This window comes from Symphalangus syndactylus, chromosome 9 (assembly GCF_028878055.3).
Source record: "Symphalangus syndactylus isolate Jambi chromosome 9, NHGRI_mSymSyn1-v2.1_pri, whole genome shotgun sequence".
Classification (NCBI taxonomy): Eukaryota; Metazoa; Chordata; class Mammalia; order Primates; family Hylobatidae; genus Symphalangus; species Symphalangus syndactylus.
In genome coordinates, this window is record NC_072431.2 from 23517421 (window position 1) to 23535275 (window position 17855).

The 17855-nt window shown below is 37.6% G+C and overlaps 1 protein-coding gene across 2 annotated transcripts in view; it reads right to left on the reverse strand.

The window, feature by feature from the left end:
- Positions 1-4943: 4943 nt before the first annotated feature.
- The window catches only part of SCFD1 (sec1 family domain containing 1), a 114194-nt gene continuing 101282 nt past the window's right edge, over positions 4944-17855 (reverse strand). For both annotated transcript variants that reach the window (XM_055291592.2, XM_055291594.2), the window contains 2 exons: positions 5909-5977; positions 4944-5171 (listed from right to left, as the gene is read on the reverse strand). In XM_055291592.2, the coding sequence (XP_055147567.1) occupies positions 5148-5171; positions 5909-5977 (93 nt within the window). In that variant the 3' untranslated portion in view covers positions 4944-5147. The remainder of the gene's footprint in view (positions 5172-5908; positions 5978-17855) is intronic.

The window sequence follows — 17855 nt, forward strand, 5'->3', positions numbered from 1 at the left end:
GGGGTGGTAAGACAATTTAGTCCTTAACATTCTCTATCACGTTGGATTCTGACTCATTAATTTCTGTGTTATTTCATTTTACTACCTTTTTTGTGTTTTTATTATTTTTCTAACTTCTTGTGATGGATGCTTAGTTTATCAATTTCAACCTTAATTTTTATAATTTGTTTTTGAACTCTAAATGGGCCTTAAAATTCTGTAGTTGTATCAACACATTTTAATATGTAGTATTTTTGTGGTTGTTCAACTTATTCATTTTAAAATATGTCCTAATTTATAACTTATTGGGTTAACTAGAACTGTGTCTCAACTAAACCCAGTGTGGGCTTTTGAATTGAAAGTCTGTTATTGATTTCTAACTTACATTGTAAATCAGATATGCTCAAAACGATTTCAGCCATTTGGCTTACTTCATGGTAAGATCAGATTTTAAAAATATTCCATACCTGCTTCAGAAGATTATATGTTCTGTAATTGTTGAGTACAGGTTCACTGTAGTCAATTAGCAAGCTTTGTTAATTGTACTTTCAAATATTTTACATCTTTATTTGTATATACAGGATGTATTTTTATACATCCTGTTTGTGAATGCCATGTAAGAATCTCCCAGTATAATTATAAAGTTATTGATGTAAAATACACATAAAATGTATTTTAAAGTTTACAATTCAGTGTATTACATATATTCACAATGTGTAACCATCACCACTATCTAATTCCAAAACTTTTTCATCACCCCAAATGAAACATCTTACCCATTAAGCAGTCGCTCCCCACCCTCTATTCCCCTAACCCCTGCAACCACAAATCTGCTTTCTGTCTTTATGCATTTGTCTGTTCTGGACATTTCATATAAAGGGAATAATACAATATGTAGCGTTTATGTCTAGTTTCTTTCACTTCACATAATGCTTTCAAGATTCAACTGTGTTGTAGCATGTATCAGTACTTCACTCTTTTATGGCTGAAAAATATTCCATTGAATGAATATATCACGTCTTATTTATTCATTCAGTGACGGATATTTGGGTTGTTTCCACCTTTTGGCTATCGTGCATAATACATTGGTGTACAAGATTTGGTCAGTCATTTTCAGTTCTTTTGAGAAGATATCTAGCAATAGAATTGCTGGCTCATACAGTGTGATATTGTGATTTGTAATAAGAAATACAGATTTGGTCTTTGTTCCCATTTCCTGGCACACAGGTCCAGAAACCCTTGTAATAGCCAAAGTAATGTCTTTTTGTAAGGTTATGAGATGCCTGATAGCTGGGGGCTCCTTGATAGCCACAGGACGGGGGCTGGTTGCTAGGGGAACTCAACATGTGATTAGAGGGTTGGAACTTTCAGTCCTATCCTTTGATCTCCAAGGATAGAAGAGGGACTGAAGGTTGAGTTGATCAGCAATGGCCAGTGACTTAATCAGTCATGCCTGTTAATGAAACCTCCATTAAAAACCCACAAGTACAGAGTTTGAAGAGCTTCTGGGTTGCTGAACATGGGGAGGTAGCTGGAAGGGCAGTGCCCCACACAGGACATGGAAGCTCCACACCCCTCCCCATATACCTCCCATAGCCCGGGAGGTTAAGGCTGCAGTGGGCTGTAATCATGCCACTGTACTCCAGGCTGGGCGACAGAGCAAGCCCCTGTCTCATACATACATACATATGTACATATATACAAACACATAAAGTTAATGAGTACTTAACAGATGGCAAAATGGGTTTATCTGTTTTAAAAAATTATTAGATATCATCTCAAGTGTTATCACTGCCACATTTTATCCAATCAAGGACCTTATGACACTGGCCAAACCTGTGGTTGGTTACCCCAAAAGTAGTGGTAAGTTCTTGCAAATGACTACCCCCAACTGTTCTGAGATGGTGCTGGTTGGGATTCCAAAATCAGTCCAAAACATTTATTAGGGAACTTACAGGGTGCTAGAGTGGTACTTGTGATGGAGTAAGAAAAAAAGATGTTCTACTATGTCTGCAACAAGGGGATTGGGATATGGAGTTTATGTGGGGTTTAAGGAATATAGCTGAGAGCCAGGGCTAGCTTCTACATTTTATCTTAGAGTGTTTGGGCAGCAATATAAAAAAACTTATCAGTGCCTGGGAATGTCCAAGCTTGTGGGGGAAAACATGAAGCTAGCCAGGTCACACAGTGGTCAAGGCATTTTGTGTGTTGGTGTCAGGGCAAAGAAAAATTGGGATTTGGGAGACCCTACAGTTTTGGATCATTAAGAGTTCTTCCAGTTTGTGTTGTGATGTATTTAAATTCTTTTTTTTTTTTTTTTTTTTTAAGCCATAAGCTGTTTCAAACAATGTTCTTTTAGTTTTACATAAGTTTTATTTTCAATCCTTTTCACACCTGGAATCACTTTTCTCCCACGTGAAGTACACACTTTAGACATTCCTTTGGTGAGCTTCTGCCGGTGGCAAACTTTTTGTCTGTGTGTACTTTGTCCTCTTTCTTAAGAGCATTTTGCTAGGCATTAACATATAACCTGGCAGTTCACTTTCATCAGTTTCAAAGATGCCATTCCACAACTTTATGTCTCACGGTTGCACCTCAGAAGTCAGCTCTGTCCTCCTCCTCCTGCCCCCTTCCCTTCCTCCTTAGAAGTGAATCTTATTTTTCTTGTACTGTTTTTCTAAGAGTTATTTTTGGTATTCTGCAGTCTCATGATATCAAGGGGTGAACTTTTTTTTATTCTGCTAGGAGGTGTCTGTTTGGAAAAATTATTAGGTATCATTTCCTCAAGTGTTATCACTGCCACGTTTTCTCTCTTTTCTCCTTTGGGAACTCCAGATGACTGTTAGACCTTCCCATTCTTTAGACAAGGTCTTGCTGTTTCCCAGGCTGGAGTGGTGGGACCACAGGCACATGCCACCAAGCCCGGCTAATTTTATTTTTTGTAGGCGTGGGGGGCTCCCTTTGTTGCCCAGTCTGGTTGACCTTCCCATTATTCGTCTATTTCATTTTCCTTTGCTTCCATTCTCTCTGTGTTACATTGTGGATAATTTCTTTTGCTCTATCTTCTGGTTCAGATTTTCTTCTTAGTCACATTGCATCTGTTGCTAAACCATCCACTGAGTTAAATTTTAGGTATTTTAACTTCTATTTTTTTTTCAAATATGCTTTTATATTTTTCTATCCTTTAGGTATTTTCTAACAACTTTTATATCTGTATGCTCACTAAATCTTTCTCCAGTTAATGTTTTCTTTTTTTGAGACAGTTTTGCTCTTGCGGCCCAGGCTGGAGTGCAGTGGTGTGATCTTGGCTCAATGCAACCTCCACCTCCCAGGTTAAACAGATTCTCCTGTCTTAGCCTCCTGAGTAGCTGGGATTACAGGTGCCTGCTACCACGTCCAGCTAATTTTTGTATTTTTAGTGAGACAGGGTTTCACCATGTTGGCCAGGCTGGTCTCAAACTCCTGACCTCAGGCAGTCTGCCCGCCTTGGCCTCCCAAAGTGCTGGGATTACAGGCGTTAGCCACTGCGCCCGGCCCAGTGTTTTCTTTATAGAAAGGATCTTGACTTTTTATACCTACATTTCATCTTTTTTTCCTCCCTAGCCCTGTCATAATTTATTGCTTGAAGAGAGATATTTTTGACGTTTATGTATGGAATATTTTTATTTATGTCTCAAAGACTCAGTATAACATTTAAACAAATTAATGTGCAGGGAAAGTCCTGAAATTACATTTCAAATACTATTAGTACACTGTCAGGAGCAGTGTAGAAGTTTTGCAAGCTTGATGAACACTGAATAAAGTAAATGTGTGATGCACATTGCTGGCACTAAGAGAGGAAATCTCGTATTTGGTGTGAGCTATTCTCTGCCATTTTGTGTTTGTCCTGAACACATTTCCACAGTGCTCTTTTTTTTTTTTTTTTTAACAGCCAAGGTTAGTATTTGATTACATTTGCTATAACATTTTTTTCTAGGCTATAATTACTGGTGTCATCAAACTTTAGTACCCTGATTACTTGTGTCTGTATTAAGTTAAAAAAATATAATCTGGACTCTGACAGGAGATTCTTTCTTTCAGCTCATACCCCAGTGAGGTAGACTGTTTGGGGATTGTGTTCTTTCTAGGATCCTTTTTTAGGGATATGACTTTAACTAGCTGGCTGCATAGGATAAACGTTACTTATGTTACTTACAAAAACTGCCTGATGTATTCTCAGTCCTTCCATTCCACCACACACTTTTGTCTCAGGAATAAGTCAGTCAGATTAACAGACCCTTACCTATCTAGAATTATTTTTCTTGACCTGTGAATCTTGTATGTATTGTCAGTGTATTGTCTGTAACATTACAGATTCCTGCTGATATGAGGCTCATTAGGAGGGACAGCTTCTTGGCCTTTATAATAGGAAATGTTTATTTTTCTTCCCTTTCAAGCAATTGGCTTGCTTTTTATCTTATGGATGTGCTGAACGGTATGACTGATCAATACTTCTTGTCGTAAGTACTGCATACCAAAAAGAAGCTTGGAATCAAGTTTAACGCTAACTTTTACGTACTATTTACAACTTTACGAATGTTTTGTATTTGTCCATTCCAAATCATGTTAGTGTTGCCTTGATCACCATTATATGAAGGAGGGACTTTATGTGATAAAATATACATAGGTGTGACAGAAGAAGAGAACTTAAAGTGGCTTAAAATCTCCATCTAAAATCTAGAGGCAACATGGATACCCAACAAACTATGAGAAAGTAGTTGTATAATTAAAATGCATACAAGTAGGGGACTCATGAACCAATCAATCAATCAAATAAAATTTGAATATGATAACCTTAAAATGTCACCAGCTTCAATCATAACCTATTAGTTATTATATTAGTATTTTAATATTATACTCAGATGGAGCTTGCCTTACTTCCAAAGTACTTTCTCATTTATCAGAGAAAATGAACAATGTTGACATTTTATTTCTGAAATGTTTTATTCTTTTAATCAATACATATTAAGTAAGGAATTTCCTTAAAAATTAACAAATAACTCTGATTTTCACTATTAGGACACTGTTACAGAGAAGGAAACATACTGCTCTTCTAACTTTTCTTCTTTTTACATTTATCCACATTCCAAGTGGATTATCCAAGTAGATGATCATAGTAAGGTTCTGTGTTACTTTTGCCCAAGTTGTGACAACTGAAACGAAACACAAAATCATACATAAAACTTTTAAAAAAGATCACAAAAGAAACATTCAAACATATTTGTAAACCCCTTAATAAATTACACTTCCTATTTTATTCACTGCATTCCTAGAATAATAAATCTTAATGTTCACCACTAACTCAAATGTTAAAGATTTGTAGATATTTAAAAACTGAAGGCTGGTCATGGTGGCTCATGCCTGTAATCCTAGCTATTTGGGAGGCTGAGGTGGGAGGATCACTTGAGGCCAGGAGTTTGAGACCAGCCTTGGCAACATAGCGAGAGACTGTCTCTACCAAGAAAAGAAAATGGAATTGCAATAAACATTGTCATAGTAAAGAAATGTAAACATTATTAGGTAATGTTCAATTGATGGAAAAGAAAAACCCTGGGAATTAAAAAAATTAGTGCTAACTTTGTGACAATATAAAGAGAAATGTCATGAGTGACACACTACTGACAGTTCTCATATATTTTTGTATTTCTAAAGGATCATTAAAAGCCAAAGAAAAGGCTTTCGTTCTGGAAGGATGGGCACACTCCTACTGGAAACATTATTCTTATCAAGGTTTTCTTAGTTGTCCATGAAAACACCTTATCTTGGTATAGCTGGATGGCTTTGGTTTCAGCTGGTTCAGGTGAGTAAGTGGTTTTCTTTCTCTCTTTGAAAAATACCAATAGCAACTAGGGGTATGTTAACAGAAACAAACAACAAAGGTATACTTTACCTGTTTTATGAACTGTGTAGCATTAAAAAGCTCACTGCAGCCATATAAAATGTGTTTGCCTTGTTTCCCCTGTAAAAATCAGAGTCAGAACTTAGATGCAAGTAACAAGAAATATATTCAGTATTCCCAAGAAAAGAGATTAATATGCTAGTTTTTTCTGTTATTCTTAACAGTCTTTCTTTGGGATAGTGTTGGATTTTAGTGTACACATCTGCATAAAATTGCATGAAATAAAGAGGAATAAAGTGGTGAAATGAGCATAGTATTTTTGTCCCCCAAAATATATACTATGGCACACTATTGGTGCCATTTCCTATTACACTAAAAATAGAAGGAATCTGACTGTCAAATTTCACAGGAGCAATAGTTACCTATACAATCTTAGAACAACATTCTTCCAATGTAGGATGTGTACTACTTGAAGAATACATTTGAGTTTCTTTATGCTGAAAGTGGGCTATGGTGCGGGTTGCATGGACTGTGCTTTTAGTCTCACTTGAGCAACACAGTATTTATAAGTTAATACATCTCATTGCACATTGTCAAAATCAGGAATGAAAGTCATAGTTATAATGTTGGAACCCAATCACAACAGCCAAAACTTCTCTATTAGCGATTTGCTAATTTCTTGTATGTACTGTGAACCTGAAGGTAAATTCATGAGATTTCTTTTGTAATATAAAAAAGTTTATTCTAGAACAAAGTAATTTGAGGATTCATCAAAGAACAGAGGAATGATGGCTTTGTAACACAACTCTGTGATGTACAAGCTGAGCAAACATTGTTGGCTGAATACATGTCCTAGCTGGCCATCTCTGAGAATAAATAAAAGCCACAACTCAGATTTTTTTCAAAATGAGACGGTATATGGGTCATATAATCGGGATTCTTGTGGCTCAAAGGCATTAATTAAAGGTAGAGGTCACAGTATGCAAGGAGAAAGCAGGCACAGGGAAACATTAGGGGGTCCAAAACTTCTAGGCATAGCTCTCAGGAGAACCTGATTCTTGTTCAAGGAGAGGTCTTTTATGCCTCTCTGGTCAGGTAGGCAAAATTGGGCTGCATGACCAGCATGACCAGGCTCAACTGCAGAAACCAAGGGAACATGACAGAAACCATGTGAAAAATGTAAAATCCATCTTTACATTTTCTATTAAACAATGCTGGCAAGCCAGCCCAAGGTTGCCCCCTGGTTTATCATAGTCTCTAGCCCAGGCCCAGAATTCATCACTAGTTAGTACTTCATTCAGGTTTGGCTAAACATCAGCACCATGGATCCTGGTATTCTTGGAGATAAGCACAGGGGTACAGTAGCCCAGTTGAGATTAATCCTGACTTGTATAGTCCCCACCCTGGACCAAGCTTTCTTAACCAAATTACTCACCATCATTCTTTTCTAATCGTTTCTAGCCATCCAATGAAGTGTAGGTGTAATTTTAAAGAAACACTGTAGTTTACCAAACATTCCAGTGCAAATTTGTTCTTAATCATGTACAAGCTTGATGACCCCTTTACTTCCTCTGTCAGTTAAAAATTGAACTTTATGGGCAAATCATGTACAAGCTTGATGACCCCTTTACTTCCTCTGTCAGTTAAAAATTGAACTTTATGGGCAGGGTGTGGTGACTCCAGCCTGTAATCTCAGCACTTTGGGTAGCCGAGGCAAGTGGATCACAAGGTCAGGAGTTCGAGACCAGCCTGGCCAGCATGGTGAAACCCTGTCTCTACTAAAAATACAAAAATTAGCCAGGTGTGGTGGCACGTGCCTGTAATCCCAGCTACCCAGGAGGCTGAGGCAGGAGAATTGCTTGAACTCAGGAGGCAGAGGTTGCAGTGAGCCAAGACTGCGCCACTACACTCCAGCCTGGGTGAGAGAACGAGACTCTGTCTCAAAAAAAAAAAAAAAAAAAAAAAAGAAAAAAAAAACTGAACTTTATAAAATGTACCAATATATTGATTCAATGTAAAATTAACTCAATGTAGTTCTTTCTCTAACCAATCACCTTCCATCAAGAGAATACCTTGTGGTTTTAAGTCAAGTTCCCAATTCATCAATATTAGTATTATCAAATGTTTTGATAAAATCAGTCAAATTATTTTTTACCAATTATACCAAAGTTATACCAAATAGCATTTACATTGTGAATCAGATTAACAACATTACTAAATAAATCAGAATTATAGTAGTATTTTCTGGAACTTGCCCCTTATGTCATGGACTAGTATAAACCAAGGGCCATTTTAGTTAATTCTGTATTGCAAGTCTCATGTAGGCACAGTCGCATGCTTAGTTTCATACTACGAGACTGTACTGACACAGGTTTCTAATGATGTGAGGAAGGCTGTCATAGACCTACTAGCTCAGTTCCTTCTTAATAGGGCTGAATGGTAGGGAAAAGATTAGGATTATTCAGGACAAAAAAACCAAGACTAAAAGGGATTTAAAAATCCTCTCAGGACAATAAACTGGGGGGCTTAGTAGCTACTAAAAATTTAATGGATCTATAGGGCATCTATGAATAATATAATAAAATATATAATGGTCAAAGACTAGATGCTTTGCCCATATGATCAGAAAGAAGACAAGGATGTCTGCTCTTGCCTCTTCTATTCAACAATGTATTGAAGGTTCTAGGCAGGGCAGTTGCAGAAGATAGAAAAGAAGCAAAACTATATTTATAGATAACATGAACTCGTATATAGAAACTCCTAAAAATCCATTAAAAACAATTAGAACTAATAAACTCAGCAAGGCTGTGAAACGTAAGATCAACATATAAAAATCAGTTGGATTTTTATGCACTTGGAATGAGGAATCCAAAAATGAACTTAAGAAAATGCCTTTTGTCTTTGACAAAATTCAACAGCCCTTCATGCTAAAAACTCTCAATGAATTAGGTATTGATGGGATGTATCTCAAAATAATAAGAGCTATTTATGATAAACCCACAGCCAATATCATACTGAATGGGCAAAAACTGGAAGCATTCCCTTTGAAAACTGGCACAAGACAGGGATGCCCTCTCTCACCACTCTTTTTTTTTTATTATTATACTTTAGGTTTTAGGGTACAAGTGCACGATGTGCAGGTTTGTTACATATGTATCCATGTGCCATGTTGTTTTGCTGCACCCATTAACTCGTCATTTAGCATTAGGTATATCTCCTAATGCTGTCCCTCCCCCCACCCCGCAACAGTCCCCGGAGTGTGATGTTCCCCTTCCTGTGTCCATGAGTTCTCATTGTTCAGTTCCCACCTATGAGTGAGAACATGCGGTGTTTGGTTTTTTGTCCTTGCAATAGTTTACTGAGAATGATGGTTTCCAGCTTCATCCATGTCCCTACAAAGGACGTGAACTCATCCTTTTTTACGGCTGCATAGTATTCCATGGTGTATATGTGCCACATTTTCTTAATCCAGTCTATCGTTGTTGGACATTTGGGTTGGTTCCAAGTCTTTCCTATTGTGAATAGTGCCGCAATAAACATACGTGTGCATGTGTCTTTATAGCAGCATGATTTATAGTCCTTTGGGTATATACCCAGTAATGGGATGGCTGGGTCAAATGGTATTTCTAGTTCTAGATCCCTGAGGAATCACCACACTGACTTCCACAATGGTTGAACTAGTTTACAGTCCCACCAACAGTGTAAAAGTGTTCCTATTTCTCCACATCCTCTCCAGCACCTGTTGTTTCCTGACTTTTTAATGATGGCCATTCTAACTGGTGTGAGATGGTATCTCACTGTGGTTTTGATTTGCATTTCTCTGATGGCCAGTGATGATGAGCATTTTTTCATATGTTTTTTGGCTGCATAAATGTCTTCTTTTGAGAAGTGTCTGTTCATGTCCTTCACCCACTTTTTGATGGGGTTGTTTTTTTCTTGTAAATTTGTTTGAGTTCATTGTAGATTCTGGATATTAGCCCTTTGTCAGATGAGTAGGTTGCAAAAATTTTCTCCCATTCTGTAGGTTGTCTGTTCACTCTGATGGTAGTTTCTTTTGCTGTGCAGAAGCTCTTTAGTTTAATTAGATCCCATTTGTCAATTTTGGCTTTTGTTGCCATTGCTTTTGGTGTTTTAGACATGAAGTCCTTGCCCACGCCTATGTCCTGAGTGGTATTGCCTAGGTTTTCTTGTAGGATTTTAATGGTTTTAGGTCTAACATTTAAGTCTTTAATCCATCTTGAATTAATTTTTGTATAAGGTGTAAGGAAGGGATCCAGTTTCAGCTTTCTACATATGGCTAGCCAGTTTTCCCAGCACCATTTATTAAATAGGGAATCCCTTCCCCATTGCTTGTTTTTGTCAGGTTTGTCAAAGATCAGATAGTTGTAGATATGCGGCATCATTTCTGAGGGCTCTGTTCTGTTCCATTGATCTATGTCTCTGTTGCGGTACCAGTACCATGCTGTTTTGGTTACTGTAGCCTTGTAGTATAGTTTGAAGTCAGGTAGTGTGATGCCTCCAGCTTTGTTCTTTTGGCTTAGGATTGACTTGGCGATGCGAGCTCTTTTTTGGTTCCATATGAACTCTAAAGTAGTTTTTTCCAATTCTGTGAAGAAAGTCATTGGTAGCTTGATGGGGATGGCACTGAATCTATAAGTTACCTTGGGCAGTATGGCCATTTTCCGGATATTGATTCTTCCTATCCATGAGCATGGAATGTTCTTCCATTTGTTTGTATCCTCTTTTATTTCATTGAGCAGTGGTTTGTAGTTCTCCTTGAAGAGGTCCTTCACATCCCTTGTAAGTTGGATTCCTAGGTATTTTATTCTCTTTGAAGCAATTGTGAATGGGAGTTCACTCATGATTTGGCTCTCTGTTTGTCTGTGATTGGTGTACAAGAATGCTTGTGATTTTTGTACATTGATTTTGTATCCTGAGACTTTGCTGAAGTTGCTTATCAGCTTAAGGAGATTTTGGGCTGAGACGATGGGGTTTTCTAGATATTCACCACTCCTATTCAACACAGTGCTGGAAGTTCTGGCCAGGGCAATCAGGCAGGAGAAAGAAATAAAGGGTATTCAATTAGGAAAAGAGGAAGTCAAATTGTCCCTGTTTGGAGATGACATGATTGTATATCTAGAAAACCCCATCGTCTCAGCCCCAAATCTCCTTAAGCTGATAAGCAACTTCAGCAGTCTCAGGATGCAAAATGAATGTGCAAAAATCACAAGCATTCCTATACATCAATAATAGACAGAGAGCCAAATAATGAGTGAACTCCCATTCACAATTGCTTCAAAGAGAATAAAATACCTAGGAATCCAACTTACAAGGGATGTGAAGGACCTCTTCAAGGAGAACTACAAACCACTGCTCAATGAAATAAAAGAGGATACAAACAAATGGAAGAACATTCCATGCTCATGGGTTGGAAGAATCAATACCCTGAAAATGGCCATACTGCCCAAGGTAATTTATAGATTCAATGCCATCTCCATCAAGCTACCAATGACTTTCTTCACAGAATTGGAAAACACTACTTTAAAGTTCATATGGAACCAAAAAAGAGCCCACATTGACAAGTCAATCCTAAGCCAAAAGAACAAAGCTGGAGGCATCACGCCACCCGACTTCAAACTATACTACAAGGCTACAGTAACCAAAACAGCATGGTACTAGTACCAAAACAAAGATATAGACCAATGGAACAGAACAGAGCCCTCAGAAATAATACCACACATCTACAACCATCTGATCTTTGACAAACCTGACAAAAACAAGAAATAGGGAAAGGATTCCCTATTTAATAAATGGTGCTGGGAAAACTGGCTAGCCATATGTAGAAAGCTGAAACTGGATCCCTTCCTTACACCTTATACAAAAATTAATTCAAGATGGATTAAAGACTTAAATGTTAGACCTAAAACCATAAAAATCCTAGAAGAAAACCTAGGCAATACCACTCAGGACATAGGCATGAGCAAGGACTTCATGTCTAAAACACCAAAAGCAATGGCAACAAAAGCCAAAATTGACAAATGGGATCTAATTAAACTAAAGAGCTTCTGCACAGCAAAAGAAACTACCATCAGAGTGAACAGGCAACCTACAGAATGGGAAAAAATTTTTGCAATCTACTCATCTGACAAAGGGCTAATATCCAGAATCTACAATGAACTCAAACAAGTTTACAAGAAAAAAACAACCCCATCAAAAAGTGGGCACAGGATATGAACAGATACTTCTCAAAAGAAGACGTTTATGCAGCCAACAACACATGAAAAAATGCTCATCATCACTGGCCAACAGAGAAATGCAAATCAAAACCACAATGAGATACCATCTCACACCAGTTAGAATGGCCATCATTAAAAAGTCAGGAAACAACAGGTGCTGGAGAGGATGTGGAGAAATAGGAACACTTTTACACTGTTGGTGGGACTGTAAACTAGTTGAACCATTGGGGAAGAGAGTGTGGTGATTCCTCAAGGATGTAGAACTAGAAATACCATTTGACCCAGCCATCCCATTACTGGGTATATACCAAAAGGATTATAAATCATGCTGCTATAAAGGCACATGCACACGTATGTTTATTGTGGCACTATTCACAATAGCAAAGACTTGGAACTAACCCAAATGTCCATCAGTGATAGACTGGATTCAGAAAATGTGGCACATATACACCATGGAATACTATGCAGCCATAAAAAAGCATGAGTTCATGTCCTTTGTAGGGACATGGATGAAGCTGGAAACCATCATTCCCAGCAAACTATAGCAAGAACAAAAAACCAAACACCGCATGTTCTCACTCATAGGTGGAAATTGAACAATGAGAACACTTGGACACAGGAAGGGGAACATCCTACACTGGGACCTGCAGTGGGGTAGGGGGAGGGGGATGGAAAGCATTAGGAGATATACCTAATGTAAATGACGAGTTAATGAGTGCAGCACAACAACATGGCACATGTATACACATGTAACAAACCTGCACGTTGTGCACATGTACCCTAAAACTTAAAAAAAAAAAAAAAGCCTTTCATAACAGCATAAAAATATACTCTGAAGACTACAAAATATTATTGAATGAAATTAAAGATATAAAAGGAAAAACATCCCCTATTCATGGACCAGAAACCTTAATTAACATTAAGATGAAAATACTCCCCAAACTGATCCAGATATTTAACACAGTCTTTGTAGACATTCACAAATTCTAAAATCATAAAAAATTGCAAAAGACCCAGAAAAGCCGAAACAATAAAGTAGGACTCACATGTGTCCTGATTTCAAAATATACTAAGAAAGCCATGATGATCAACACAGTGTAATACTGGCACAAGAACAGACCTATAGATCCAAATGATGGAATTGAGAGTTCAGAAATAAACCCATACACATCAAGTGATTTTCAACAAGGTTTCCAAAACCATTACAGGGGAGAAAGAATAGTCTTTTCAACAGATAGCAGTGGAACAACTGGATATGCAAAAAGATGAAACTGGATCTTCATACCCTATTAAAAAATTATACAATTCTTAGAGGAAAACTCAGGGTCAAATCTTTATGACCTTGGGAGATTTGGCAAAGGATTCTTAGATATGCCAAGAAAAGCCCAGGCAACAAAAGAAAAAAAAATACACTGGACTTCGCCGAAATAAACTTTTGCACTTTAAAAGACACCATCACAGAAAGAGAAAAGACAACACAGAGAATGGGGGAAAAAAATCTGGAAATCATGTATCTGATACGGGATCTGTATCAATATTACAAAAAGGCAAAATAACGCAATTAAAAATGGACAAAGGGGCCAGGTGTGGTGGTTCAAGCCTGTAATCCCAACACTTTGGGAGGCCAAGGTGGATGATGGTGGTGCGTGCCTGTAATCCCAGTTACTTGGGAGGCTGAGGCAGGAGAATTGCTTGAACCCCAGAGGCAGAGTTGCAGTGAGCTGAGATTGCGCCACTGCACTCCAGCCTGGGTGACAGAACAAGACTCCGTCTCAAAAAATAATAAAAAAAAAAAGACAAAGGATCTAAACAGACATTTCTCCAAAGATATACAAATGGCCAATACACATGTGGAAAGATTCTTGACTTCATAAGTCATCAGGAAAATATAGATAACAAAGCAAGTGTTAGTAATGAAGTGGAGAAGTGAGAACCCTCATACACTGCTGCGGGGAATGTAAAATGGTGCAGCTGCTTTGGAAAACAGTCTGTAGTTCTTCAAATGATTAGTTACTAAGTGATGCAACAATTCCACTCTTAGGTATATACCTAAAAGGAATGAAAACATACATTCACACAGAATTATGGTGGCCATTATCTATGGTTCCACGTGGACAGCAACAGGTCTTGTCTAGAATACACACTTATTTGGATGTGTATACCTGGTAGCTGCAGGAATCACCTTTAACAATATTTAACATTATTAAATAACATTATTTAACAGCAGAAACAATTTCAATTTAGACCTCCTACTTATGTATCATTTGATAAAGAAACTCACTTTACTGCAGGTGCAGTTCAACAATGTGCTAACAACCATTATCTACCATAGACTAACTTACATACCTCACCAAACAAAGTATTGGAGCAAATGTTTGAAATGCTTTTCAAATTGGTAATGAGAGACAGAGTTACTTGCATGATGGAATGTGTGTCAAAACATAAAAGGCATGGAATTAAAGGGGGACTCACCACTAAATAGATTATAGAGATACTTCAGGAAAAATAAGGGAGGGGTGGAGTAATAACACAGGAACTAACAATTTCCTCCATATTTCTGAACATTTTTCTTTTTCTCTGACTTATCATGTAGAACATGGATATGGATTACATTTACAAGCTCAGGAAGAAGGATCAGTTGCAAACATGACATGAAAATAATACCTCTAAATATAACTGTCTGAGGAATGTTGGAATGGAATGTTTTTATTTTCACCTATCTAAGCTTGGAATCAATGTGTTTTTTTTGTTTAAGATTAATGTTTAATCTTTCCTCACATGTGGACAAGATAGTCCTATAAACTTGTAGTTATCCACCTCAACATCATGTGACTGGGAATGGACGAAGGGGAAAAGCACTGGCCAGTCTCACATTGCTGTCAGCTCCACAGGTAAGTCCTCTTGCCAAATCTGATGGTCTCCTAACTCAGGGGTCAAGGTCTGGGTAAAAAACTAACGATAGGAGAAAGGAGGAAAAGTCTTTACTCTCAGAGAGGGAGCCAACAAGTGAATAATGCAAAACAGAAAGTTAACATTATTTTGGTATCTCGTAAGAGCCTGGAAGCAAGAGAATGCTCTTAGCTATATTTACACGTGCCCATAAGAACTGATGAAATTGTCTCCTTTATTTGAAGCTGTCTAAGGGGTTGCAGGAGATTTAATAATTTAATCTGCAGAATTTTGTCTGAATCTTGATGCTAATAACATCTTGAGGATAAACACAGAATAATTCTAATGCTTGCCTTTTGGCTCCTGTTGGTTTTATCTATTGTAGGGAACCACTTTTGGGAGGCAAAATTAGGACACTGTTGTCTCTGAAATGCGCACAAATGATTTTGTTGAACAATGAAGTCACAGACCACCACATAACTATTAAACACAATTACGATTTGTTAAGAAAGGTGTCCAGAAACACAGACATAAAATAACTGCTGCATTTCCAACTAGTCATAGTATCATGTGCTCTAATGCCTATGTACCTTGTTTCTGTGGGCGGAAGGCACTAAGGTTAAAAAAATTCTTAGTACTGAAACCAAGTAAAGGATAACTAGGTGAGCTTACACACTTATAACCCTGATCTTTTGCTGAGAATAATTACTACTCATATGACACTGTCTCGGGGAACTGAAAACTTTTGTCTTCCCTCGCCCGCCATCTCTCAAAAGGTTCCTGAAAGATTTTGGATCCAAAAGATATATTCAAACTATATTCAAGCAATAAAAAATGGCAACAACTTATTTGGTGGTTAAACCAATTTGGGCAGAAACACTGGCACAGTTCTATGAGTCCTGTGGTAAGCCCAATTTGCCTTTAATGAAAAAAGACATACTGAGCAAGACGACTTAATGACCTACTGGTTGTTGACAAGAAATGTTATTTCAGGAGGAAGGGAAATGGTGGCAAGCAGCCTGGAAAAAATGATAAAACAAACTCAACAGTTACATAAAGATGGAAAGACACATGTACTCAGACTCAAGAAGGATTAAGTATGCTCCTCAATTAAAAGCCAAAGTAGTGCAAGGAAAATGGCCTGGTATCTTGGCAGAGCGAGCAAAAAGAATGAATTTATGGGAAACTTATGGTGCCTCAGTCAATTACAACATTTTGGCATATAAGCAAGAACTGATTTTGTTGAGAAAGATGAGAAAACATTTAGGAAGCAATCTAAATCATAATGTAATTGCTACTTGGTGCAAATGGTATCACTGGTGAGGTTCATATGAACAAATCCTGACCAAATGAATGAGCAAATGTATAAGGAAATTGAATTAAAACCCCTACAAGATGGTCTTCTGGTAAAAGACTAGATTATCAGAGAAAGAACTAGATTAATAATTGTTATAAAATTTCACAAAACTCAACTTTGTGTGGTAGAAAGAGGTAAAACCGTCAAGCTTGTACATGATTAAGAACAAGTTTTCACTGGACTATCTGGTAAACTGCAATTTTTAAAAAAGTTATAATCTACTTCAGTAACTACAAATTATTAGTATTTTGGTGTTTATCTTCTTGTTTTTCTGTTATATAATGTAAAAGATGCCAAAAGAAGAATGATGACAAGTGATTAAAAAAGCTTAACCAAGGGTAAGAGCGTGTGGAATGCGTGTCTATTGCAACCATGTGTTTATCCCTGGGAACACCTGGAACCAGTCATGTTGCTAACTGTTGGCCAAACCTGAATGAAATGTTCTAACTAGTGATGAATATAGTCCTGTGCTAGAGTCAAGACTAGGGGGCAACTTGTATTAGTTTGTCAGCACTGTTTATAGAGATGGTTAGCATCTGGTTTCTGTCATATTCCCTTGGTTTCTGCTTTTGAGCCTGGTCATGCAACTTAATTTTCGCTATGAAACTAGAGGAGTATTAACCATTCCCACTTGAAAACTGGCACAAGACAAGGATGCCCTCTCTGATCACTGCTATTCAACATAATATTGCAAGTTCTGGCCAGGGCAATCAGGCAAGAGAAAGAAAAAAGACATCCAAATAGGAAGACAGGAAGTCAAACTGTCTCTGTATGCAGATGACATGATCCTATATTTGGAAAGGCCCACACAGTCTCAGCCCAAAAGCTTCTTAAGCTGATAAACAACTTCAGCAAGGTCTCAGGATACAAAATCAATGTGCAAAAAATCACTAGCATGCCTATACAACAGTAACAGTCAAGCCGAGAGCCAAATCAGGAAGAAGCTCCCATTCACAACTGCCACAAAAAGAATAAAATACTCAAGAATACAGCTAACTAGGGAGGTAAAAGATCTCTACAAGCAGAACTACAAACCACTGCTCAAATAAATCAGAGATGACACAAACAAATGGAAAAACATTCCATGCTCATGGATAGGAAGAAGAAATATCATTAAAATGGCCATAGTGCCCAAAGCAATTGATAGATTCAATGCTATTCCTATTAAATTACCACTGACATTCTTCACAGAACTAGAGAAAACTATTTTAAAATTCATATGGAACCAAAAAAGAGCCAAAATAGCCAGGGCAATCATAAGGAAAAAGAACAAAGCTGGAGGCACCATGCTACCAGACTTCACACTATACTACAGGGCTATACAGTAGCCAAAACAGCATGGTACTGGTATAAAAACAGACCTACAGACCAATCAAACAGAACAGAGAACCAAGAAATAAGACTGCATACCTACAACCATCCGATCTTCGACAAACCTGACAAAAGCAATGGAGAAAGGACTCCCTATTCAATAAATGGTGCTAGGATAACTGGCTAGCCATATGCAGAAAACTCA